The sequence below is a fragment of the Thermoascus crustaceus genome (genome assembly GCF_041956765.1).
Source record: "Thermoascus crustaceus strain CBS 181.67 unplaced genomic scaffold VTN00scaffold_7, whole genome shotgun sequence".
Lineage (NCBI taxonomy): Eukaryota > Fungi > Ascomycota > Eurotiomycetes > Eurotiales > Thermoascaceae > Thermoascus > Thermoascus crustaceus.
In genome coordinates this window covers 23638-49629 of record NW_027192533.1, presented here as the reverse complement: position 1 = coordinate 49629, position 25992 = coordinate 23638, and the positions used below count along the sequence as shown (strand labels likewise).

Below are 25992 nucleotides of genomic sequence, written 5' to 3'. Positions count from 1 at the left end.
CTTCTCGAGCAGGTTTCCCAACATTCCCCATCTGAGGACAGACTAACCCGACTAAGGTAGCTTTTGGTTTCGAATGTTCGTATCAAAATGCTACTAATTTAGGGCTTTACCATAACTTCCGAGGCTGAACCGGCTGGTCTAACAGTGTATACTAATACAATTGCATAATTGCTTACCTTAGGTTGGTAAGGGTTGATCAGTTGCTGAAATCGAGTTCTACTTGATAACTACTACTTTGGTTGCGGTTGCCAAACAAAAGGCGCTGATATGGAGAGTAGGTAGTTTTACGATGTCATTATGATTTTCCAGAATTATCTCTCTATACATTCGTGCCATCTTCCGAGTTTTACCGGCTGGATCAAAACCCTTCCGTTTTATCTACAACTGCCACTTTTACCTGAAGGCTGGATCCCTGCCTGGTTCCCAAAATCCCAACATCCACGGCGGCATTCAACTGCCAGCATCATAGTTGAAACCAGGGAGTTGCTCTCTTACAGACTTTGCTCCAAAAGATCTGAACAGAGAGTGTACAGCCACATGCTTCAAGGGTGCACCCGGAGCCGAGATCCGTGGTCTGGAGAAGGATGAGATGTCTACTGGTCACTTACGCTCCTTGAGTGGCATTGTACGGTTTGATTCGAGTATCATCACATCTCATCTATGCAGCTGTCTTTCCGAATTCAGATCTTTACCGCCCCCCTTTTTGTAGAGCTGAAACCAGGATAGACAGCGAGGACAAGAGAGAGTCAAGCCGTGAGCTACCATTTTGGATTATGGACTGACAAGGTTTTTCACTTCCATATTCATGCTTCTGGTGACTTAACCGCCGTGACCTGGCTCTGCTCAAGTTGGGGCATATAATGTCCATGCCGGTCAGCTGGGTTGGCATCATTCTCTCACCAAAGTTCTTTCAGGCCTCAATTAGTTGGAATCTCCTCTCTTAATCTTCTCATTCTTTGATTTCTTTCTTTAGTGCTGCGCGGGACGCCTTTCTATATTCTTTACTTATCGAATAAAAGAGGCATTAGTATACTATATTTCCTGCAGATCTTTACGAGAAAAAAAAGTGTCTTCATTTCAGAGCCATTCGAAATGCGTTACTCTTGCCGTTGTGTTTGCTATTCTCTCTGTCCGCGTCTCTGCTCATGGCCTCATCACCGAAATCCAGGGTGCCAATGGGGTGAAAATGCCAGGCCTTTCGGGTATAGTAGACCTTGGATCCCCAGAAACCTCCGTGAATATCTGACAATGTATTTCATTCGTAGTGGTCGACGGTACACCTCGTGACTGCGCATCACCAGCCTGTGGCTCAGAGGGCGATACCTCCATCATCCGGGAAAGGGAGCTCGGTATTAAACGGGCCTCTGCTCTTGGGCGTACCAATGCCAATGGTCCTGTTGATGCGGCAGCAGCAATTGCTACCTTTATGGGTAATCCAGGCAATTCAACCGCTGCGAAGAGACTCAAGCGCGCACCCAAAGGTAGCCTCCTGAGCGACCTTCTGGGAGGCAATCGAGGTAGGCCTCATCCTGTTTGTAGCGGTGTCTCAGTTTCCTTGATCTAACAACTCAACTAAATTTAGGAAATAACAAGAATGATGATAATGGTGGTGGTGATGATGATGATGATGGAGCAGCTATAGCCGACGGAAGCAAGACGCACGGAACCGTTGAGACCGGCGTCAAGGCCGCTGCCGGTACAGATGCCACATCTGGTCTTCCAACTTGCTCCGACGATGGAACGATCTCTGTGACATATCATCAGGTAAGAGAACCAGTCATCCTTTTACCCTATCTCCGTGAACACAGTCCAGTAGGAAACTGATACAACTCTCAAAAGGTCAACCAAGACGGCGCCGGTCCCCTCACCGCGATGATCGACCCAACCTCCGGCGGCACCGACCCAAGCGCCTTCCAAAAACCCAAAGTGATCCAGGATGTCCCGGGCATTGGAGTCGCCGGTCACTCCAGTGCCAAAATCACCGACTTCCCTGTCAAGGTCCAGATGCCCGAGGGGATGACCTGCACCGGCACGGCCGGCGAGGCCAGCAACGTGTGCATCCTCCGCGTCAATAACAAGGCTCTAGCCGGGCCATTCTGTGGCTCTGCTGCGTTTACCCAGTCTCCTGCGGCGCAGAAGAGGACTCTCGAGTACAGGATGCGCAGAAGGCACTCTGCTCGTGGTATAGTGCGGGGGTCGTCTGAGTAGATGATGACCAGTTAACCCGTAGCATGCTACGATCCTGCCATTGCGACGATGGACAGATGCGGCTGTCTCCCGGTGTTGTAATAAGTTCTTATATTTAGCATTCAAGTTCTTGATGCGCGGATTTTGGGGAAGTTAAATGATTGTCGAATAATTTGAAAAAACCCCTAACGAGCTGGGAAAGGCAACGAGATGGACGACCTTCATTTTACAGAATATACAGTGCGCATTCCTTAATTAAAAGATGGGACAAATGAGATATTACCATTCCTTGTTGGCTTTTAACCCTAGTATCATAGTATCATTTCCTAGCTACATAACAAACCCACCAGAGATGGAAATACGAGCAGCACCCGATCGGACATACTGTACTTTCGAAAAGGAAATAATTTATTAAGCAGACCATTTCGCAATTGAACTTAATAAATCGGATCCTCTATTTCTAACAAACGCCAATCATCACATACATATATATATAAATAGACAATGGCGAGAATAGTCAAAAAGAAACAATGCCGGTGCGTCCAAAATCGGACCCTAACTATCAACGCCCTTTGTACCCACCCGATAATTCGTTCCCACATTCGTCGTATCCCAGCGCAGATAAACTGGTCCCATATAATAATACTCGCTCGTAATGCGAACAAGAAGCAAAATCGTATATGTATTCGACAAAGATAAATCGATTAGATGCCATCCCTCCTCTTACTATTATCATCCTGTAGATGTTAAACGCTCATCGAACCCCAATCTGACCCTTGGGGATCGGTCGAATCCAGCACACTGCGAGGTTCACGGCGATGGATATGACACCGATTATCCAGATAGAGCGGGCGTAGTGCGATCCGCTGTATCGGAAGATAATGGCGAAGATGATGCCTCCTAGGTTACCCATGGCCCCTACCATGCCAGAGACGATACCTACACGAAATTCAAGAATCAGTCATTGTTCTTGAGGGAGCATAGATAATAAAAAGGACAACTCACCATTGGCAAACGGATGCACATGAGGCACCACAGCAAAGTTCGCCCCATTGCACGCCTCCAAGAAGAACGCCATACCGGCCGAAAGTCCAAACATGGTATCCTCGCTCTTTGGGTTCGACAGGCCTATGGCAAGCTGGAAGGCCCCCATGACGACACCCAGGAAGACCAGCCAGATCTTCTTGCCCCATACAGAGTTGGTGTGGCGGTAGATGACGTCCGAGATGAAGCCCCCGATGGGACGGAAGACGACGTTGAGGAGACCAAACATGGCGGCCCACCGTCCGGACTCGGTCTGGCCGAGGGAGGGGAAGTTTTGAGCATAGTAGGCCCCGAGGATGGAGTTGATGGCGAGCTCAGCACCGAAGGAGCAGGCGTACGGTGCGGCGACGGCGAATGTTGCCAGGCTAAAAGAGACCCTCATCGTCTCCTTGATTGTGGGTGCCACGACTACTTCTCCCTTGGTATAGCCAGCCTGCTCCTCGACTTGAGTTTCGCTGTCCACGGTATCCGGTGACTCGAGTGCTTTCTTCTCAACGTCGGGCGTCATGTTCTCAGATGGAGGACTGGAAGAATTTTCGGAGCGGGCACCAGACTTGACGTCCACAATACCGCCCTCAAGTGAGATGTCGCCAGTCTTTTGCTCCTCAACCCAGAGGCGTCGTTCGGACCATTTTCCAGTCGGTGTGTCGTCGCACGTGAACAGCATACCCAGAGCAACGGAGGTGATGATGATGAAGGGAATGATGTAGGTGACTCGCCACGCCTGGTGTGGAGCTAGTCCGCGGGCATGGACAAGGGAATCGAAAATGGCGGGCATAACGAAGCTATTGAGTAGGTTAGTGAACATGAATTCACCCCGACTTGAGTGCGTCCGCTTACTATGTAATGCCACCACCGGCATTTCCCCAACCAGCTGCGAGGGAGTTTGCAGTACCGATGACGCTCTTGTCAAAGAACCCGGTACACCAGACCTGGCAAGGCACGAAGGAGGCTCCTAGAATGCCGATGAAGAAACGCAGGGCAATCAGACCGTTGGGGTTTGTAACGAGGCCTGCCATAGCAGTCGGGATAGCACCGCTGAGCAACACACCGATGAATACCCATCGTGGTCCGAAGCGATCGCAGAGTGGTCCGGAAATAAATCGGATAACGAGTCTGCATGAGTCGATCAGAGATATCCCTAGGAGATAGGTAAATCCAAAGATCCTTACGTTGCCAGCAGAGCAACAATGTTTGAGTTTGCAACCTGAGTCTGGGTCATATGGAGGTCTTGTTTGATAGTGACCGTCAACTAAGATGTGGCCGTCAGTATCAAAGTGCCCCTGATATTTCAAACTATCAGGTTATTTTTGGAGGAACTTACCAGTGGCGGAAATGCATACCATGACATGAACGCCACCATGAACCCCAGCCAGGAAAAGAAGTAGACACGTCCATATCTGTCGAATGGGTTTAGGATAGGAACCGACAGTGCCTTTCGGTTGACGGGGTTAACCTCCGGAGCGGCGAAAAGGAGCTTGTAAAAACTCCTCCCCATGATGTCTGATATTTCTATAAAGGGTATCAAGTTATGCAAATAAACAATGTAATGAATATACGGGATATGTTGCACAGAAAATAAAATTCAGGGGAATGAGTTCGTCAAGGGTATCCAGATCCTGATTGGTGATCGTCCTCAAGACCCGTGCCTGCCAAAATGAATATGGACAGGAAATGGGCGATTTCAACTTCTATATAGTTGAATTGGGTAGCAGTAGAGGTAGCCTGGACCAGATACTGTCTCCTTGAGTATGGACAACCTCGGGATGTTTTCGCGTATGCAACAAGGCGATTGTCGATATCTGCAGGACCCAGAACGACCCACCCACCCACGCTCGAAGACGCGAAAAACGCGATACCAAACCAAAGAACTTATAGAAAGGACATGCCAATGCTTGGAAAACGTCAGAATTGGAGAAGAAAACTCATTGCCATGGCTCTCTATCAGCTTTCTTTTCCCTCTTACTGTTTCTCTCGCCAAAGCATCCAGCGAACAGGCTGCCTTCTGATAACCCGCGAGAACCAGGATCTGAGGTCCAATACCTGCACAGCTAATTCCGAGAAGCCCTGCATGCCATGGCCTTAGCAGGACCATGACAGGCCGAGCTGACTCTTCCTGGGGTTAGTCCGTCTGCGTGTGCTGATAAGACGATGAACGCGAAATCTCCGCGGCGCCCAAAGTACGAGGTGAAGAATAGCACCGCCAGTGGTGACTGCAGATGCTGAGACACAATCCGGGGGGTAGTATTCTGCCATCGCCATTTGTGGTTATAGACAAGACCTAGGCGGGTGTGGCAGGGAAGGGAGCTGGCAGTAGGCAAAAACATCCACTGATAACCATGGTGCACCCGATTGGGCCCGACATGGCGCAGGCAATCGATGTCGAGGCCTCGCCCTCCAGAGGCGGATTCAGATCCACGGGCAGGCGGGAGTTCGTCGATCGATTTGTTCTCCGCGGAGGTGCAGACTTCCGCTGTCACTGTTGAGTAATAACGGAATGTGTTGGCGGGTCCGCCGTGGCTGTCTACCAGTATCTCCAACCTTCCACATCCGATCGCAGAGATAAGGACTGCCGTGGCTGGGCACGTGACTGATGGAACCCTGGCCTAATGGGGAAGCGAGTATACCACCTCTGAATCGTTATTCCATAATTAATCTGACAATTAACTATATCACGCAACTATTATTATCCGTAATACCAGATGCAAAGATTCATAGTGTAATACTACTACTTGTGGAAGCTATAGACAGATACACCATTCAATTTGTATGATATTCATTCATGCATGTATTTCTACATAAAATAGTGCCTCCTAATACACAAGCCAGATCTCAGATGGGCTATAAAACCCTAGACGCCAGAAATGCAGGCCACAGAAATCAAATCCAAACGCCATATCAGAGACTCATCAATCTCCACCATGCAGAATTGTCGTTATAATCTAGACTACCAATCGATCCCGTTCGACGAGGGAGGGGACACCTCGCGGACCTGGACGTTAACATTGCAAACTTTCTTGCCCCTCATGCCCTTGTATTTCTTGTCAACCTTCTCGAATGGATCGGTCGATTCTCGCTTCTTGACTTTCCATTTCTCCGTTCCAAGGACGGCGTCTAGCTCTTCGACTGGTGGAAGCTTCAGATACACCCAGCCGTCAGGGCGCTCCTCAGCGGGAAAGGTGGCGATGGTGAGGCTCTCGTCATTCGAACAGCGACCGGCCTGTTCTCCATTGAGGTCAAAGTTACGCTTGTGGTAGGGGCATGAGACCCAGTATTTGCCGGCGTCGTCATCTCCAATCAGACCGTCGGACAGCACAAAGGCCCGTTTGTGCGGGCACATCTGCTGGGTTGCGTAGTATTTGCCTTTGATCTTGAAGATAGCGATCTGGGTGTCGCCGCGCTTCACGTTGGCCGAAGACATCTGGGGGCTTTCGTCGGAGAAATGGTCAGCCTTGATGACGGGCTGCCACGACTGGCTGGACCACTGGTGGCCCCTGAAGTCCTCTGTAGCAGAATCCTTGGGCCAGTAGGTGGGACGCTGCTGGTCCCGCTCCTTGATGACCTCGACGGTCTCAACAGTCTCGGACGTGTTGTCAAACTGTTGGAAGAACTTGCGTCGTTCTGGGTTGTTGATTGTCTCCTTCCATTCGCAGAAGAAGGTGCCCACGAGTTCCTGCATCTGTCGCTCGAGGTCGGCACAGATACCTAGCTTATCATCAACGATCACCTCTCGTAGGTAGTTGATTCCACCAGGGAGGTTTTCAATCCACCTGGCTGTCCGCTGCAGCTTGTCCCCGGTTCGTATGTAAAATATCAGGTAGCGGTCGAGTAGCGGAATGACCTCCTCAGGGGGAACATCCTTTGCGAGAAGCTCTGAATGGCGTGGCTTTGCGCCCCCGTTACCACCGACAAACACGTTAAAGCCCTTTTCTGTCGCGATCAAACCGAAGCTAGTTTGGCTTTGTCAGTATGGTTCTTAGCTTCATTGATTTATTTGAGAGCTCCGGCTCACTCCTTGTTCTGTGCCTCAGCACATTCTCTCACGCAACCAGAAACACCACCCTTAAACTTGTGTGGCGCTCGAATACTCTTGTAACGCTCCTCCAATCGAATGGCCATCCCAACACTGTCTCCGATTCCGAAGCGGCACCATGTGGTTCCAACACAACTCTATATTGCTGTCACTAAGTGCACTTTTGGACAAAACTGGTGAGGAATGTTGTTACAAACCTTGACGGCTCGGAGTGACTTTGCATAGGCGTGTCCACTCTCCATACCAGCATTGACGAGCTCTGTCCAAATATCCAACAAGTCCTGCTTCTTGGCACCAAACATGTCAATTCTCTGAGCTCCAGTAATCTTGCAATAGAGGTTGTATTTCTTTGCAACTTGTCCGATGGTGATTAACTTGTCGGGGGTAATTTCACCACCGGGGACGCGAGGGACTACAGAAAAGGTCCCGTTTCTCTGGATGTTCGCAAGAAATCTATCATTAGTGTCTTGCAGATGGTGGACAGGCTTGTCCAGGATGTGCCTGTTAAAAAGACTGGAGAGGATAGACCCAATTGCTGGCTTGCACAATTCACATCCTAGGGAGTTGGGATTTTTTCCGACTGCTTTCATGACGTCGACAAATGTCTCGAGCTGCTTGACCGCTATGATATTATAAAGATCAGCTCGCGAGTACGGGATGTGCGAACATACTGTACATGTTAGCTCAAAACTCAAAATCCGAATATGGCATTGACTTACGGTGGTTGGAGACTTCTTGTCCCATCTCCTTCATAGTCTTGTTAAAGATTGATTGGACCAGAGGTATACAGCCACCACAGCCGGTTCCAGCCTTAGTACATGATTTAACCTGGCCGATCGTCTTGCAGGTACCGTTTTTAACGCTCGCGATTAAGTCTCCTTTGGTAACATTATGACATGAACAGATTTGGGCGTCATCATCTCTGCGGAAAACGGTTAGCGGTATTCTGAGGACTTGGCTGCCGGTGTACTCACAGATCATCAGCATTCTCCTCTCCCCCTTTCTGAGCTCCAAGAATAAACTCGCTTGGAGGGACTTCCAGTTTCTTCTGATTTCTAACCATCTGGTTCAACTTGACGTAATCCTTTGTGTCTCCAATCATCATTCCGCCGAGAAGGTATTTGCCATCCATGGTGAACAGGTATTTTTTATACACAGCACTGAACGGATCCTTGTAGGTAAGAGCCTTGACAGCTGGCGCGCTGTCAGTCTCTACACTCGATTGCTGAGAGTTCACGGCCTTATGCTTTGATGCCAGTCTTCCTGGGAGAAATTTTGGACCGTCTCTGTCCGCGAAGAAGTCTCCGAAACTAGCGACATCGACGCCCAACAGCTTCAACTTTGTGCTTAGATCTGGCCGCTTGAAGTGCTTCGGCTCTTTGTCAGGATTAGTGAGGTTGAATGACAGCACGTCTGCCATCTCAATTCCTGGTGCGATGATACCGAATGTCTGGTTCTCCCAGCTTGCACACTCCCCAACGGCGTAGATATCGGGGACAGACGTGTGTAGACTAAGTTTGCAAATTAAAAAATACTCTGTAACAGCGTCAAATAATATACATACCCTTCATCTATAACGAAGCCTCCTCGCTCCGCACATTTAATGCCAGCTTTGCGACCAAGCTCGTCCCTGGGTTTTACACCAATCTATTTGCAAAATTAGCACGAGCTAGCAAAGAAAAATATGAATCTGAACTTACTGCAAAACAAATGCAGCAGCAATCGATTTGCTCTCCGTCCTCAAAGGTAATTCCTGTGACGTTATTGCAGCTGTCCGTATTGATGGTCGCCACACGCTTCTGCAGCATGACATCCACGCCGAGTTCACGGATCTTCTCCGTTACTAGTTTTCCAGCATCTCCGTCTAGTTGTCTGGCCAGAACCCACTTATTGCGGTCGATTAATCTGACATCTCCGAAGTCTTTCAAATCTGTCATCGCCTTGGCCGCTTCCAGGCCAAGCAGGCCACCTCCTACCGTGACACCTCTCTCACCCTTGTGCTTCGATGCAAAGTCGATGAGTTTCTCGAGATCCGAGATAGTTCTGTAGACAAATACCCCGTTGGCATCGTAGCCCGGAGTGTAAGTTGGAAGAACCGCATCTGAGCCTGTTGCAAGCACCAGTATATCGTATGAAATCGAATCTCCTGCGGAGGTCGTGATGATCTTCTGATCGGGAATGATCTCTGTTACTCTGGTGTTGAGGTGGTAGTTGAACGAACGGTCCTCGAACGATGTGTACTAGCATGATGTTAGCCAGTCGCCCAGTTAGGGCTGTTTGCGGCGGCGGAGATCCTCACCCATTCCTTGGGGTTCAGATACAGGTCCTCAATTTTGCGATGCTCGAAAAAGGTGGAAAGTCCGACGCGGTTATAGGCGACATGCGGCTCCTCCCCAATCACGACAATGTCATACTCTCGCCTTTCAGCATCCAGCTTGGTCACCTTTTCTCTTTATGGTTGTCAGCATAGATTTCTATCAAAGCGCCATTGTCGCTCACGGCCTGGCATTCGAGTACACAAGTCAACTTACATGAATGAGAGAGCGACCATGCCAAGTCCAACAACCACGATCTTCTTCCGCCTGCCAGACCTTCTCCCTGTCCCATTGCTCTGTATGTGACCGTTCATATCGTTGTTTCCCTTGCTGACTCTGTCAATTCCATTGCCATTACAGACACCGTTACTGGCATCACCGTTGACGATTTTCTCGTCTTTTGATCCGTTTAGAGAATCCATCGTCGCAGCCTGATGGAAATCTCAAGCTGCGTTGGACGAGAAAGCCTACGCGAAACGTCTACGACAGAAGCTTCCCCGCTACTCATATATGATCTACTTGCCATTCAGACATGCCAGCGCCAGGCACCAGATATCTCCGTGGCCCTGGGATTTAGAGACGGGCAGGGCCACATGCAGTGAGCCACACCACATCCGATCAGCGGCATCGCAGTATCACAGACGTCGTGAGACGTCAAAACAGTCACAGAGAGTCTGCATCCATGTCACTGACGCCACACTTAGGAGGCTCGACGACTCCGCGGAGTGTTTGTGAGCAATAACTGTCACTTGTGTCTTATCGCTCGCCCCACCCGCTCGGCGCACCGGCGCCGCTGCATTGATAAGGGGCCTTTCTTCAAATCATCGTGCAGGGAATCCAACGATTCACACGTTATTCCTTTACAGACCTCGAAGAGTCGCACGAGCCGCTACACGCCGGACTCCACCCGAGTTCTAGCCGTGGATGAGACTTTTCGTGCCATGTTTTTTTTTTCTCTTGAAGAATGAGATCAATTGCCAAAGTCAACCAACTGATCATAGATTTTATACATGTTAGAGATGGATCATCGCCGCAATTTGACTTTCAAGACGCTAGATCAGCCAGATACATGGATGGGAGAAGAGAAAGCTCAACAGCTTGAGACTAGTAGTGCTCTCCAAGCTTTGCACTTCCTGTGCTCAACTGGGACCCGAGCTCCAAAATAGGTTGACTAAGCGTTCGGTCCGGAGATCGTCTCCGCGCACCTTTTTCCTCTTTATTTTTACGCTTTCCTTTTACGAGTGGTCTCAATTGGTAGCACTCCGATGTTGTGGATCTCCCCACCGCGCGATTACACTTCTGTCGACACTCTACATTTGGACCAACCAGGGCCAGGAACCCAGTTTCCGTCCAACTCCCGCGGAGATCGTTGACTACCCCGTCTCCCTCCCTGTACCATCGTGTTTTTGGTACATGGTGTGCTGCTGCGAATTGGTCAGCAATAGAAGGTCCTCCTTCATTGGAACAGTGAAGAATGCAACCCGGCATTCACAACTCCAATCTTTCCCCAAATCCCGAGGTGGTTAGGGTCTCTATGGTATATCTCCTACTGAGAGTGAGGTGATGGCACTAGGACCATTGGCACTCTTTCCAGCATCATGACCACCATCACACAAACTCAGGCGCAGGAAGTCATCCTTCCTACGAAGGCCTACCCCCTAACGCCTCGTCAGCTTAAAGTTGTAGAGGTCTCTACTCCGGAGCTGCCGAATATACCTCTTCCACCGCCTACAAAAATCCCAACAGAGGTCCTTCATGTCGATAGAGATACTCCCGACAGCCATGTCCCTCGCGATCCACGATTGATTAGATTGACGGGCGTTCATCCGTTCAACGTCGAGCCACCGCTGACAGCTTTATACAACGAAGGTAGGTTATCAGTAACGATATAGATTTCAACATATCTTGAAATGCTCATGAGATCGAAGGTTTCTTGACATCCCCGGAACTATTCTACGTCAGGAATCATGGATATGTTCCACAGGTCTGCGATGAGGAAATTCCAACCTGGGAACTCAGCGTTGAAGGGTTGGCTACATCACTCCTATCCCAGGATGGCTACTAACGCGCCCATGCAGATTGGTGGAACATCCTATCGTTCTCACTTTCAAGCAAATACTGCAAGATTTTGAGCAGATAACCGCACCAGTTACCCTAGTCTGTGCTGGTAACAGACGTAAGGAACAGAACTTGGTGCGCAAGTCAAAAGGTTTCTCATGGGGAGCTGCTGGTCTCTCTACTGCCCTTTTCACGGGGCCGTTAATGTCAGAGATAATTCGGAAAGCGAAACCTCTCCGTAAAGCGAGATACGTCTGCATGGAGGGTGCTGACAAGCTGGTTTGGTGCCATCCTTTTAATCCTTAAGATGCCAATTACTGATCAGTCTGCAGCCCAACGGACACTATGGAACATCAGTGAAACTCAACTGGGTTATGGATCCCAATAAAGGAATCATGCTTGCCCATATGATGAACGGGGAACCTCTTCGTCCGGACCACGGTCGTCCTCTGAGGGTTGTCGTACCTGGCCAGATTGGTGGACGAAGCGTCAAGTGGCTGAAGAGACTGATTCTGACCGAGTCTCCAAGTGACAACTGGTATCACATCAACGATAACCGGGTGTTGCCGTAAGTCTAGCGCTGACATAAGATACTCTTAAGAGCCACTGACTGATATCTATCAGAACTATGGTTTCCCCTGAGATGTCAGCCAAAGAGTCTAAGTGGTGGCACGATGAACGATATGCTATCTACGATCTCAGTGTCAACTCAGCTGCTGTGTACCCTCAACACAATGAAGAATTACAGCTCTCATCAGCCGGGCCCACATATACGGCCAGGGGCTACGCCTACGGAGGCGGTGGTCGACGAATTAACAGGGTTGAGATTTCGTTGGATAAAGGGAGATGTATGCTCAATTTGAACCTGTCAGTGAGAAGTAGATTGCGAAACTGACAATGCGTTTCAAGCCTGGCGCCTGGCAGACATTGAATATCCGGAGGACAAATACCGTGATTTCGATTCCACCTTGTTTGGCGGTAGAGTCGATATGTACTGGCGCGAGACTTGTTTCTGCTGGTGCTTCTGGTCGCTTGCAATTCCGATCTCTGACCTCGAGAACAGTGATGCTATTCTCGTTCGAGCAATGGACGAAGCTCTGAATATCCAGCCTCGCGATATGTACTGGTCTATCCTGGGAATGATGAACAATCCGTGGTTCCGCGTTGCGATTACCAAGGAGGATGGGGTTTTGCGGTTTGAGCACCCAACTCTGCCCGTGGGACCCGGAGGCTGGATGGAGCGTGTAAAGAAAGCTGGTGGTGATTTGACGAATGGTTACTGGGGCGAAAAAGTTGATGGTGAGGAAACAACAGAGCCGCAGCCTGTGGAAGAGGTTAGCATGAAAAAGAAGGGGTTAGACAGGGTAATCAACATTGAAGAATTGAGGAACCATAGCACTGCCGAGGAGCCGTGGTTTGTGGTGAATGGAGAAGTCTACGATGGAACGAAATTCTTGGAAGGCCATCCTGGCGGGGCTCAGAGCATCATTTCTGTTGCTGGTATGGACGCCTCGGATGAATTCCTGGCCATCCGTAAGTTGCCTACCCAGGTGATTTGACGGGAAGCCTGCAATTCTGATATCTTCAATACAGACAGCGAGACTGCAAAGGCGATGATGCCCGACTACCACATCGGAACGTTGGATAAAGCCTCGATGGAGATCCTCAAGAACACAACTCAGGAGGTGGAGAAGTCAACAGAACCCCGCGCAGTTTTCCTTCAGCCGCGATCTTGGACGAAGGCATCCCTCTGCCAGAAGAAGTCAGTGTCGTGGGACACACGCATCTTTACCTTCAAGCTGGAACACGAAAGACAGACATTGGGCCTGCCAGTGGGACAGCACCTTATGCTCAAAGTCAAAGACCCCTCATCTGACAGCGACTTCATCATCCGCTCCTACACTCCGACCTCAGAGATGAAGAGGGAGGGGACAATGGAGTTGCTTGTCAAGATATACTTCCCAACTTCTACCACTCAAGGCGGTAAGATGACAACCGCGCTGGATAAGCTCACCCTGGGCTCTGTCGTTGAGTTCAAGGGCCCCATCGGCGTATTCGAGTATCTCGGCCGAGGCAGGGCCATGGTCAGCGGCAAGGAGCGTCAGGTGCGGTCATTCAGAATGATCTGCGGTGGAAGCGGCATCACGCCTGTCTACCAGGTCTTGCGCGCTGTGATGCAGGACCCGCAAGACCAGACGTTTTGTGTCGTCCTCGACGGAAACAAGACGGAGGGGGACATCCTCCTAAAGGACGATCTTGATTCTTTCGCGGCGGCGAATACCCACAAGTGTATGATCGCCCACACGCTCTCAAGGGCATCGAGTAGCTGGACAGGTCGCAGGGGCCGTATCTCCGAAGAGTTGCTGAACGAATACGCTTCTCCCTGCGAGGGTGGCATGGTCCTGGTCTGTGGACCAGAGGCGATGGAGAAATCTGTTCGTCAGATACTCCTGGCCAAGGGATGGAAGGAGTCGGATTTGGTTTTCTTTTAGAGCGCTACTTGCGTGCGGATGGTTTGGTATACAGATACTATGGCAGGTAGATGCCTTCTGTTATGACTTGCTTTGCGATTTTTGAGAGGAGTTTGAAGGCATCTCTAGTTCTTGGGTATACATATGATGGAGGCTGCAACCCAAGTAAATACAGACACAATCGTCATTCCTAGATGTATTGTATTATATATGTGGAACCTATGCAATATAAACTGAATGCTTATTTTACCGGAAAGATGTGAATCAGCTGTAGAATCTTATTATTCACTTTATGTATGCTATAACCAATTATGGTACATTACGAAATCTCATCTAAGAGATGAGAGGATATTTCAGTCATTGCATGATCCAGATGACCACCTACAGCGTGGCGCCGAATAAACGCCGAGCTGAGGCATTATGAGTGACACTCGCGGAACTCGGAGTTCGGCACGAATATCTCGAGGAGCTCAGGCCTTGTCGTGGCTGCTGCTGCTGTGCTTGTGTGACAGTACAGTGCCGACTGAAACATTGGGCAGACGGGTATTTGCAGAAGGCTTGATTCTACCTAGGTAGGTAGTCATACGACCTATCGCTGTCGCTGGTGTAGGTTTTGGCGAGGAGAATAATTCCGATGATAATGAGGAGACAGCCCTGGATCGATATATCCAGGCTGTTCATAGGAAGCCACCTAGGTCATCCCATTAGTGGCAATGAATGCCGTATGTCTGTCTGCGTTTGGCAGAAGACTGACTGCTTGGGGAATTCCTTTGCTTAGAATGGGCCGTTCCAACGGCGAGTTTCTATACATTAGATCCATCCTACCTTAAGCATGGCTAGTAATATGCCTTCATATCCAATCGTAGAAGCAGATGCTCAAAAACAGTCACTGCATCCGCAGAAGATCCCGCTAGCCCGGACCTAGCATACGACCTCGAGGACGCCTTACCACCATCCAAGCTCCTCAGATAACTCACAAACGCATGCACCTGCTTCCTGAAGGTGAGATGCAGCTGGAACACGGTCTTCTCGCTCTGGTGCCGCACCCCACTGACACCATCCATCCTCGACAGCGGCGCGAAGGCGAGGATCGTCGCGAATATGTCGTCCAGTAACTTGCCCGCCTGCGCGTGTCTCTTGCTCTGGAACAGCGCGAAGAGAATCTGATCGAGGATGTCCTCGTGGTAGTCGCGGAGTCGGTGGAGGGAGTGCGCTGTCTCGATCGTTCCGTCGATGTCGCCGCGGTTCAGGCAGCGCTCGATCCGGGACAGGGTGGTCTCGAACCGCTGCCAGGCGGTGCCGACGCCGATGTTGAAGCAGTAGTCGCTGACCGTGAGGACAAAGTGTTGTGCGTCGACGCGGAACTTCTGGAACACGTTCCGCGTGTCCCCTGAGAGGGAGCTGCGAGCCGTGGAGTCGCGGATGAGACCATGAACGACAGAGACCATCCGGACCAGGCGGAGAAGATGCTTGAATATACGGTCGTATTTATGGAGGCTCCGTGACGTGATGATTGTCTCCAGGACCGCTGGGGGTTTGTACTGTAAGCGGAGGAAATCCAGGGCTTCGATGGCATTCGGATCTTTGCACTTAATGAGCTCTTCTCCGGTCAATTCGCGAATGGCGAAACTGAGACCGCCAGGCAGTTCTTTTTCCCTTCCAAACCTTGCAGACCCCGGGATCCGGCTGCTTTCATAAGATTCGGTAAGTAATCCCATGAGAACAAGGCGAAGTTCTGAGCTCGCTGGGGGCCAAGTGTCACGACTCCCAAGACGCAAGCCGGTGTGGACGCCACTGCGTGTTACCCCGGACTTTCGTTCGCCGCTTTCCATCTCCGGATCGAAGAGTGAGTGGGAGAGACGTGAGGCAAATGAACCATCGCCAAGGAGTTGGAAGCGCCATTGTAAGGTTAAATGATACCTTATCTTGTGTTCTTTGAATAGCATATGGAGACAGGAGAATTCAATGAGCCGCGCTTGAGATGAAATGATGGGTGCTAAGGATAGATAGAATGCTGAAGTTAATGGTGGACCAAAGGCACTTTCGTTACTGTGGGCGTTCTCAACATCAAGACACTCGCCTTTAGCTAGCATTTCGTGAAGCTTGTCCGATTCCCGAGAAGAGTTATCTTCCAGTAGCCCAGTCGCATGCTTTTCGTCATCGATGTCAAACAACTCGAAGGTCTCCGTAATCGTTGCAGCTTCTTCTGTGTGGGACTCCAGAGGCCCAATTTCGGCTACAGATGGTCTTTTGGAGAGGTCACCTCTGTTATACCTCAGTATCTCGACACGGAGTCTGCTCTCGTATTCACTAGCCCTGTTCTGAATTCTTTCAATGTCGGCCCAAGTCATTGCGCAATGAAGTTTGGGAGGTAAGGAACTGCTGAGAACGTCATCTCTCGCAATGGGATGGCGCGGATGAGATTGCTTGAGAAGCCGAAGACTCTTCCCACTTTCGAAGATCATCTCCGCTTGTTCCGAAGGTATAAAGGATGGCATCATATCAGGGCGGAAAAGGTACTCAATCATCCGGGACTCCGCCGTTTTGAGCTTGTTTGAATCCTGAGAATATTCGGCCCCGATAAAACTCGTGCCATTTCTGCTCAGTTCAGTCAATGTTGGTGCTTCACCTCGTAGTCCAACCCACGTCTCCACCAGTGCAAACCATGGTGCTATGACCCGGAACATCACTTCCAGTAGTATATCTTCCATCCAAGAAAATCGTTGAGCCAAGTGCTCGCACTTTGCTAAGATAATAGAGATGACTTGTCCGTCGGATTTGGCCTTCTGGACTGCACCCACAATATCAGCCAAAGTTCCAACCAGATCGCCGCATCGCCGAAACAATGCTCCGATCTGGAGCAACGAGTTCTCCTGCTTGGCGCGTGAGGCAAGTTCTTTCTCCAGGCTGTATACTAATACAGACATTGCACTAGCCAGACTGCATAAGGCAGATGGTTGATTGGACACGGCTGGGTTGCTGCGAATAAAGCGCCGGATCCGTTGGAAGTTTGTCCCACATTGAATTATACCTTTGATCAGACCATCTATTGCAGTGAGACTAATGCCAGATATGCGTGTGTCCCTTAGTTCCTTCTCGAAAGTTTTCTTTTGTTCGCTGTAACGGAAAAATATCGAGTTCCAGCCAAGCCCAAGCCGGAACAGTGACCGGAAGAAAACATCTGGTCGAACGAGTCGCCCAGAATTCTCGAGCCCAGTGAGAGTTGCTTGATATGCCAATGCTGCATCGAATCCATGAGCCCCAGACTCGGAAAGGTATGCAGAGGGAGGCTCGCGGAAACGGTGCTCTGGAAACCCATCCCAAGACCTCAATTGAGTCTTATTCCCTGCGTCCTCCGCTATGTTCTCGATCGACCAGATGTTCTCAAATTCTTCGAACTCATTATGAGTCTCGACATCATTCGCTTCCGCTTGGCTTGCGCTCGAGATCTCAGTGGCTGTCTCGTTCGCACTAATCGAATAGTCGGGGAAATTGGATCCAAAGACGTCCAGCTGGTACACTGCGGAGTCGTTTTTGTCGAACAGATTTAGAGGACTCTCAAAGACACCCTGCGCAACGTCTATCGCAACGTGCTGTTAGTTTCCATCTGCAAGCAAAAGATCGGACGCTGGACGTTAGACCACCTACCAGGCAGCTTGTCATCCCATGGCAGAGGTTCCAATGGCTGCAACGACTGCAGCGCGAAGCCCGACGGCCTCCATAGATCGTCGATGGTAAATGGATCTGTGTTTTCATGTTCCAGATCCATGTCGACCGCAGACGAGGGGAGGAACGGCCATCTGGGACGCCGACACTTATCGGTCAACACGCGCTCTTCCGCGTTGCGCTCTCTCCGACTCTCGGCGGGAGGAACACGCTAGTCCTTCTCCGGCCTAGCGATCCCGCATGTGCTGCACGGACCACCGCTTATCCAGGAACGCCTTTTGCGTCGACCTCTGCCTGCGCAGACGCGATCCATGCGCGAGAAGGGCAGCTCTCCTGCCGCTCCATCCATCCGTTCCTTGTCTGATATATTGACTCCGAGCTAAAAGAAACGAGCGTCCATCGCGCCATGCCTCCTAAGAAGAGACCCAAGCTCTCGTCGCGCGGCCCTCCAACGCCATTGCAAGCCGACAATACGCAGCCTTCCGCAGACACCCCGGCCCACGCAGCAGGCGGCAAGAGACCCGACACAGATTATGACCTGGTCAACGATCCATGGACAGATGAACAAGAGACGGCATTGCTGAAGGGCATCATTAGGTGGAAGCCAGTCGGTTCGTCAGGGCACCGGACAACTTCTAATTCCTGAACCTGGCTGACGGTCGGCCTTCGCTGAAACAGGCATGCACAAACACTTTCGTATGCTGGCCATCTCCGAATATTTGAAGAGTCAGGGATATGCGCCTGCTCATGAAGAGCACACTCGGATACCTGGTATCTGGAAGAAGCTAGGAACGCTCTACAACCTCCCTGCGCTAGACGAGAGGGTTAGTGACACCGAGTTAATACTCATGCTATGGGGGAGCTATTGCTGACTGGCTGTATTGCTGCAGGAAGATGCTCTTATCACAGACGGATCCGACGATTCAGATCTATACTGTCCGTTCGAGCTACCAGAAGATGAGTACGGTGACTTGATGTTCGCAAGGAGGTTGGCACTGGAAGGATCTTCCTCGCCTGCAACGTCGGGTCATCCAGAGTCGAGAAGGGGAAGCACAGTAGCAGATACCGATGGTCAGCTTGGAGTCCTATACTCTGAAAATCTTCGGATGCTGACTTGTTAATCCGCTTAGAACCCCGTTCATCACCGGTCCCGTCACGAGGACGTAGAGCCAATCGTGGCCGCCAAAGCACCAGAGGCACCCGCTCCACACGATTACAGGTTGAAATCGAAGCTCCAAAGAAAGGATTCAGCGATAGAGTAAGCGCAGCTGACGAGGACGAGGATATGGAAGATGCCGGGGCCAATGATGAAGAAGGCGATGAGGAAGGCACAGACGGGGGCAAGGAGGATAGTGAGGGTGAGGACGAGCTCGAGACAGAAACAGGCGGCTCGCCGACAACCAGGAACACAAGAACACAGACCTCGCGCACAAGACAGAAGGAGAAGAAAACCTCTGGTGCCGGGCCTGGGACAAGGAGGACCGGACGACGGCGCTGATCCCTTTTCTTCCCTTGTACAATTATGATTTTTTAATCCCTTTATGATACCTCGAATGCTTGCCGCCAGCAGCGTTATAGGCTTTCTTTCTCACCTGTATGAATAGTGATGGATGCATCTGTACTTTTAACAGAATCATTTTAGGCCAGCTTTTTTTTTGGGCACGAGACTTCTCAATTTACTTGTCTACAACATGTACAACATGCAAGCCACCGCTACAGAATTCAACATGCTCTCCAGGCTGTATAACATGCCATCGATGTCTCTCAATCCACGACTAGGATGCTCTTCTAACGGAGATAAGTCATACAAACCTCTCTTCCCTCCTACTAAGAGAAATCCAGAACCAACGGATTCGAGGATGATTATCTGAGAGTCCATGAAAACTGAAATAATTTTGTCGACAGGGAAAAAAGGCAGACCACTAAATAGTTTGATGCAATGAAGCTTTCAGAGGTGAATATTTTTTTCGGCTATACGGAATCATGGAGTAATGTGTAACTCAGTTAAATATATATATTCAGATGTAGTGAGGCAGGGAGAGAACAGGAACATGGTAATTGTACTCCGTAAAGGATGAAATAACAAAATAGGTCTAGAGAATTACTAGTAAAGACGATATACATATCACGGTGATCTTTCCAGCATGATTACCTAGGTAGAAATCTACATTGCAGTGTACTCTGTCCTACTCAGACAGGTTCTAATTTTTAGGGTTTGACGGTACCGAACTAATCCGGTTCGTATCTACGCAGTTTAATAGGAATAGACAGACCATCGCAGCTCAGCTCAGTTTCATACCACAGATATTATTCGATTCTACACGGTAGATGTGAGATAAATTTATATTACAGAGTAAGCCTTCTATATTTAAGATTGCGGACTCAATCCGCTCAGATCTGATGTCTAACGTCATTTGGACCGACGCTTTGAAATAGAAGTTGCAATGAACAACGAAAACACCAGTACAATTTATACCAGTAATGATAGCCTCTAAGTAGCTACATGAGCAGATATATCGATTCGCTATAGTTTATCAAAGATGGTTCGTAGGACAAGGGGGAGGTAACGGGAGGATATTACAGAGCAACGACGCGGATCGTTTACAGGTGCTTCATGATGGCCTCGGCGTACTCGTGGGTCTTAGCCTTACCACCCAGGTCACCGGTGAGAGTCTGTTGAAGAAAACGATCGTTAGCATATTCCTGCAAGATTAACCATCATAAAAGGCCCAAACTTACCTTTCCTTCCGCGAGGGTGTCAAAGATGGCCTTCTGGATACGGGCAGCGTGCTCGTGCAGACCCATGTGCTGCAGCATCATGATGGAACTGAGCAGGAGGGCAGTCGGGTTGGCAAGACCCTTGCCAGCGATGTCGGGGGCAGAACCGTGAACAGCCTCGAAGATGGAGCACTCGTCACCGATGTTGCCGGAGGGAGTCAGACCCAGACCACCGATCAGACCGGCGCACATGTCCGACAGAATGTCACCGTACAGGTTGGGCATAACGAGGACCTTGTCGTTGTAAGGGGTGGGGTCGGTAACGATCTTCAGGCAGGAGTTGTCCAGAAGCTCGGCGTCAAACTCGACATCCGGGAACTCCTTGGCGATCTCGCGAGCGGTGTTCAGGAACAGACCGTCGGACATCTTCATGATTGTGGCCTTGTGCACAACGCGGACCTTCTTCTTGTTAACCGAGCGAGCGTACTGGAAGGCAAAGCGGAGAACCCGCTCAGAAGCCTCTTTGGTGATAAGCTTGATGCTCTGGACGACGCCATCAACAACAACGTGCTCAATTCCGGAGTATTCGCCCTCGGTGTTCTCACGGATGAGGACGGTGTCGACGTTGTCGTAAGGAGTCTTGTAGCCAGCGATGGAGCGGCATGGGCGGACGTTGGCGAACAGGTTAAATGTGCGACGCAGCGTAAGGTTCAGGGAGACGTGGCCTTTGCCAACGGGAGTCTGTATGTCCATTTAATTTAAGCCCTCGTGCAGTCGATTGGAAGGTCGGGGAAACGTACAGCAAGCGGACCCTTGAGCGCGACGTAGTTCTTCTGGACGCTCTGAATGGCCTCGTCGGGGATGGCAGTCTTGCCATCCTTGAGGATAGGAGTAACATCAACAGGTTCCCATTTGATGGGTGCCTATATCGTTTCAGCGTCTTGCGTTCTTCGGATGGGGGAGTGCTCTTTGTTACATTTGCGGCGGCAAAGATATCCTTCACAGACTTGGATATTTCCGGACCAATGCCGTCACCCTCAATCAAAGTGACGGTGTATTTTCCCTATTCAAAAAGGGCTGTTAGTGCCAGCTCATTTGGTGGACTTTGAATGTCGATATGCCGTTGCGTCAAGCTCGGCGCAAGCAATCGGGGTAAAGGAAAAAGTGGGCGCGGCGGGAATGCCATACATCTGGACCCTTCTGTCCCTTGAACTTCGCAACCTCACCGGCAGGAGCAGCGTAGCCGCGAATCTGAGAACATAGAACTTATCAGTATCTTGCCATTGAACGATCAACAGTCATTGTGAGGGAGCGGGCTACCTGCGAAAATGACCTGGGAGAGGCACGGACGCTCCGCACGCATTGGCGCGCGGGGGCAGCGAAGACACGAGCAGAGATCATGGTGAAAGGCCTCCAGAAAAACAACAGAGGTTGTACTGGTAGGAGAGAGCAGGAACAGAGGAGAGATGGAGGAGAGAGAGGAGCTTGAAATCGGGAGCGGGAGGGAGAGAAAGGCGAGGGTGTTTGGCCGGCACACTGCTCAGTCGGGCGGCGGCAGCCCACTTGGCAGCGCCGCCCGATCCGACCGACTTGCTGTATTCCGCCCTTTCTTCCGTGTGCCGGAGCATCTGTCGGCCCCTGGATACACTGCGACAAGTGGTCATTTGCTCCGGTCCGGCCTGACGTCGGGACATATCCCCCGCGACTCCTATTATCCACTTCTGGAACGTCTGGATACTGGCAGCTCTCCCCACATACCCTGCTGGTGAGTCCCAGGTCGTCGATCGACCGATCTGTCCAGCATCGCGAGCTAGCTCCCGCAGCTGCATCCTCCCTGCATGAGCGCCTGCTTCTCCCCAGACGGCCATCTCACCCTGACTGCTCCCTACCACGCCAGCAGACGACGACCACGATGACGGACGCCGACGTTGCCAATCACTACAACCTGCCATCAGCCTATCCTGAGGAGTGGCCGGCAGAGTTGGACCAGAGTGACGAGTCCGAGGGTGAGCTCTTTCACTCCAAGAGCAAGAAGCGGCAGTCGAGATACTCCGCGCTGGGACGCGGTAATAGTCAGCGCAAGAGCCTCATTCCTGGGACGCAACAGGATGGAGATGGCAGAGATAGCCTGGTGCAAAAGGACGAGTCCGATCCTTTGGGGTCTGGAGACAGCGTGATCAGTGTCCTTAAGAGACGAGGTCTGCCTGTTGACGATGATCCCCGTTTGCGAAACCGATTTCTTCTCTCCTCTACGACCTTTTCCCCCGCACTCTTTCTCTCCCAGACGCACTCCCAGGACTCGACTCAATCCCTTTTGGAAGGTCTCGACTACCTGTCGCGATCCATTGACCAGAAATCCGCCTCCCTGAAGGTGCTCGTCGAAGCGAACTTCGAACGCTTCGTTCGGGCCAAGGCTACCATCGATAGCGTCTACACGGAGATGAGAAACCAAGGGGCGGGGCAGGAATCGTCGCTCACACGTTCTCATCGTGCAAGCCGGTCTATTGGACATTTGAGAGCGTACTCTGCGGGCAGAGCTCCTAGTCCATCCTCCCCAATATCTCCTGTCTCCGCTGGCCCCAAGAAGACCGCTCTCACGAAGGAGACTGAATACGGTATGAAAGGGATCCGTGCTCCACTGGTGGAAGCTTCGGTCAAAGCAGAGGAGGTATGGGGTCCGGCCTTGGGCGGCCGTGAACGAGAGCAAAGCTTAAAGCTAGTGGTCAACACAATGGAAAAGCATCGAAGTATCTACGAGATAGGTGCCAATCTCGCGAGGTCCATCAAGCAGAGAGATTACGATTCTATTTTTGAGGAATATAACCGGGCCAGAACTCTTGCAAATGAAGCGAAGAACATTGCGGATAGGGCTATAAGCAGCAAGCGACCACTCACAGACGAAGAGACCCATACTATATTGGTAACCGGACGCATGTGGATGGATGTCGAGCAGCAGACCCAAACATTCAAACGCGATCTGTGGCGACGTCTTAGCAACGTTCAGACCACATCAACAACGGTCACAGCATCTGGCCCTGTTGAAGAGCACATGGAATTGATTGGAGCTCTGCTGGAACTCGGTGTGGAGGATAACCCGGTCTGGGTATGGCTTCTTAGTCGCTATGACTTTATCAAGACAAAAATCACGTCGTTCTGCGAACGCTCTAAAGTGGAACTCGAGATCCTTAGGCGCAGGCTTGCCGGCGGAGAGAAACCAACGCCTCAGGAAGTGGCATCGTACCTCCGCCAGTCAACGCGCGAAGGAACCACAGACTTATATGACAGACTGGACACTGACCAAGTCATTGAGCTATGGGAATGTTTCCACACATATCTGACCAGGCTTCTATCGTTGCAGAGTGGCCTTCTTGGCGAAGTCGTTGATTTCTGGGAAGCAGCACAATCCTTCATTGATGGGACCAAGCAGAAACTGCTCCCGGCTGGATTTGAAGGAGAAAGTCGCAAGCATCATCGTCTTTCGCCAGAGAGCATCACGGACCTGCAAAACGGTGTCATTGAGCTTGTCAACCTAATCCGAGAAAGTGTACTGTCATTGTTCGCTGATCCCCCGATTGAGGATGTATCACTCCTCTTCTCCCCATTGCCTCCCTCAAGCCCGAATGCCCCAATCAGGAGTATCACACCAACAGAGTCTCGCTTCAAGCTTGACCCGAAGAACATGCCGCACCCATCTCCCAAACGAGGGGAGCCATGGGAAGACTTTGCATTTTGGCCTCCGTATTCGAATTCACTGAGTGGGGTTCACTACCTTAGCAAGTTCCTGATCTTAATTGGCACGGCAGCAAGCGCAATGACGGCCCTAGGACCGGTATCAAGCGGTGGTAGTACTTACGACCAGTTGAAAACCCTTGTCAGCGTTGCTCGCGAACGATGTGTCCGTGCTGCATGTGCGGCTTGGAACAAAGACGCGGAAAATTGCAAGATGCTGGAGGATTGGACACGCGATCCGGAAAGGAGAGACTTGACTAAGATGCCAGGTCTTTTCGTGGCTTTTGAGAGCGCTGTCCTTTCTGGGATGCAGAAGATTCTCTACATCTCAGAAGCTATGACGAAGTCTGATACTGTTGATGTGGTTACTCCGCCTCCTGCCAAGTTGCTGCAGATGGTGCGGACACAGTTTGTTAGCAGCGTGTACAAGGCGCTGAGCGGCCTTGTCGAGAATGCAGAGAGACCCGTGAGACCAGAAGAGGACAGTGAGTGGGTGCTTGTTAGCCCCGCAGTGTCTGTCAATGGTGCCGATGCTGCTTCGTCTCTAATTGCTGCAGATGCCGTGGACTCTAAGAATAGGGTGAGTCTCTGTATCCTTGTATACTGTCCTCCGACTGCGAGATATGTGGGTAACTAACAGGGAACCAGAATGTCCGCATGCTCCTTACCCTTTCGAACCTCAAAGCCCTTCAAGCTGATTTTGTCCCCCAGCTTGTTACAAACTTTGAGACCTCGTTCTCTGTGAAATTGACTGAGGAGGCCCAGACGATACGTGATGTTCTAAGTCAGATCGATACGCGCCTCTTTCAATCTTACACCAAGCCTACTATCGCAACCTTACATTCGACGATCCTCGACGGCATCACAGCTCCAGACTGGGTTCCATCCACCAACCGCCCCGATCAAGTTCGTCCATATGTCTACACGACAATGCTCACGCTTGTTCTTGTCCACACCGAGATCACTACAACCATTCCTAGCACCGCTTTCGCTGGTCCAAGTCGTTCCCCGTCCAATGCAACAGCGTCACTGCTGACCAACGTTCTTTCTCACCTTCTGACACAAATCTCCTCCTCTCTTCTGACCGCGTTCACCTCGCGACCCAAATATTCCCTACCGGCATTGATGCAGGCGACCCTCGATACCGAGTTCATCGCTCAAACCATGTCGCAATACGCTACGGAGGAAGCGTCCTCGATCCAGAGCCAGATATACCTTGAGCTGGACCGTCGGACAAACAACGAAGCAAGAACCAAGCTGCAAGCCGAGCTCGGGGAGATGAGGGGCATCCTGAAAAGACTAAGAGAAAGGACGAAAGGGGAGTTTGCTTGCTTCAGGAAAGTAAGATCTGGAACCAGTACAAAGGCTGCTTAGCCTGTTACGATTGGTCGATGATGTGTATGGCGAACTTCTTTTCGACCAGGCTCTAACAGTCCCTGGACTACACTCAATATTCGAGCCCTGGATAGTTCGAGTGGCTGCTCCTTTATTTGTAATTTGTTCTTGGATTCCGGTTGCCAGGAGCAAACAGGAATATATTTATAATGGAAAAATAATGTGAATGCCTTTCTTCAATTTGTTTTTGATAAGGTATATATTCTCAGTTGTTCTATTATCTGAACCCTTCGCTTCAGTCTACAACATCAGACTCGTGTTTATAACGGGATGCAGTAGGTATCATCTCTGCGATAGGAGCATGAGGAACAATCTTTGGAGCAGATTGATGGTTCATGACGGCAGCAAGAACTCGATCGTAAAACGTAGTTGGGTA

The 25992-nt window shown here is 50.6% G+C and overlaps 8 protein-coding genes across 8 annotated transcripts; 4 read left to right on the top strand and 4 right to left on the bottom strand.

The window, feature by feature from the left end:
• Positions 1-1186: 1186 nt before the first annotated feature.
• VTN00DRAFT_9067 (uncharacterized protein) lies at positions 1187-2208 on the top strand (the record flags this gene model as incomplete). The annotated part of the gene is made up of 4 exons (XM_069435986.1): positions 1187-1202; positions 1266-1517; positions 1583-1764; positions 1840-2208. The coding sequence occupies 4 exons, from the start codon at positions 1187-1189 to the stop codon at positions 2206-2208; spliced, it is 819 nt and encodes a 272-aa protein (XP_069284652.1).
• Positions 2209-2941: 733 nt separating this feature from the next.
• On the bottom strand, positions 2942-4729 carry VTN00DRAFT_9066 (uncharacterized protein; the record flags this gene model as incomplete). Its single annotated transcript, XM_069435985.1, has 5 exons — positions 2942-3126; positions 3193-4016; positions 4072-4347; positions 4404-4483; positions 4556-4729. 5 exons carry the CDS (start codon positions 4727-4729, stop codon positions 2942-2944), a joined length of 1539 nt encoding a protein of 512 aa, XP_069284651.1.
• A 1449-nt stretch (positions 4730-6178) lies between these two features.
• Positions 6179-10001, bottom strand: VTN00DRAFT_9065 (uncharacterized protein; the record flags this gene model as incomplete). The annotated part of the gene is made up of 9 exons (XM_069435984.1): positions 6179-7181; positions 7244-7401; positions 7462-7934; positions 7984-8186; positions 8239-8775; positions 8829-8911; positions 8965-9504; positions 9564-9714; positions 9796-10001. The coding sequence occupies 9 exons, from the start codon at positions 9999-10001 to the stop codon at positions 6179-6181; spliced, it is 3354 nt and encodes a 1117-aa protein (XP_069284650.1).
• A 1176-nt stretch (positions 10002-11177) lies between these two features.
• VTN00DRAFT_9064 (uncharacterized protein) lies at positions 11178-14129 on the top strand (the record flags this gene model as incomplete). The annotated part of the gene is made up of 7 exons (XM_069435983.1): positions 11178-11448; positions 11508-11607; positions 11658-11916; positions 11970-12205; positions 12262-12485; positions 12547-13170; positions 13231-14129. The coding sequence occupies 7 exons, from the start codon at positions 11178-11180 to the stop codon at positions 14127-14129; spliced, it is 2613 nt and encodes an 870-aa protein (XP_069284649.1).
• Positions 14130-14944: 815 nt separating this feature from the next.
• On the bottom strand, positions 14945-17877 carry VTN00DRAFT_9063 (uncharacterized protein; the record flags this gene model as incomplete). The annotated part of the gene is made up of 2 exons (XM_069435982.1): positions 14945-17688; positions 17757-17877. 2 exons carry the CDS (start codon positions 17875-17877, stop codon positions 14945-14947), a joined length of 2865 nt encoding a protein of 954 aa, XP_069284648.1.
• A 303-nt stretch (positions 17878-18180) lies between these two features.
• On the top strand, positions 18181-19272 carry VTN00DRAFT_9062 (uncharacterized protein; the record flags this gene model as incomplete). Its single annotated transcript, XM_069435981.1, has 4 exons — positions 18181-18385; positions 18453-18598; positions 18665-18845; positions 18905-19272. The coding sequence occupies 4 exons, from the start codon at positions 18181-18183 to the stop codon at positions 19270-19272; spliced, it is 900 nt and encodes a 299-aa protein (XP_069284647.1).
• Positions 19273-20375: 1103 nt separating this feature from the next.
• On the bottom strand, positions 20376-21893 carry VTN00DRAFT_9061 (uncharacterized protein; the record flags this gene model as incomplete). The annotated part of the gene is made up of 6 exons (XM_069435980.1): positions 20376-20447; positions 20514-21233; positions 21293-21415; positions 21469-21555; positions 21681-21743; positions 21813-21893. 6 exons carry the CDS (start codon positions 21891-21893, stop codon positions 20376-20378), a joined length of 1146 nt encoding a protein of 381 aa, XP_069284646.1.
• A 511-nt stretch (positions 21894-22404) lies between these two features.
• On the top strand, positions 22405-25595 carry VTN00DRAFT_9060 (uncharacterized protein; the record flags this gene model as incomplete). Its single annotated transcript, XM_069435979.1, has 2 exons — positions 22405-24801; positions 24870-25595. 2 exons carry the CDS (start codon positions 22405-22407, stop codon positions 25593-25595), a joined length of 3123 nt encoding a protein of 1040 aa, XP_069284645.1.
• Positions 25596-25992: the final 397 nt, after the last annotated feature.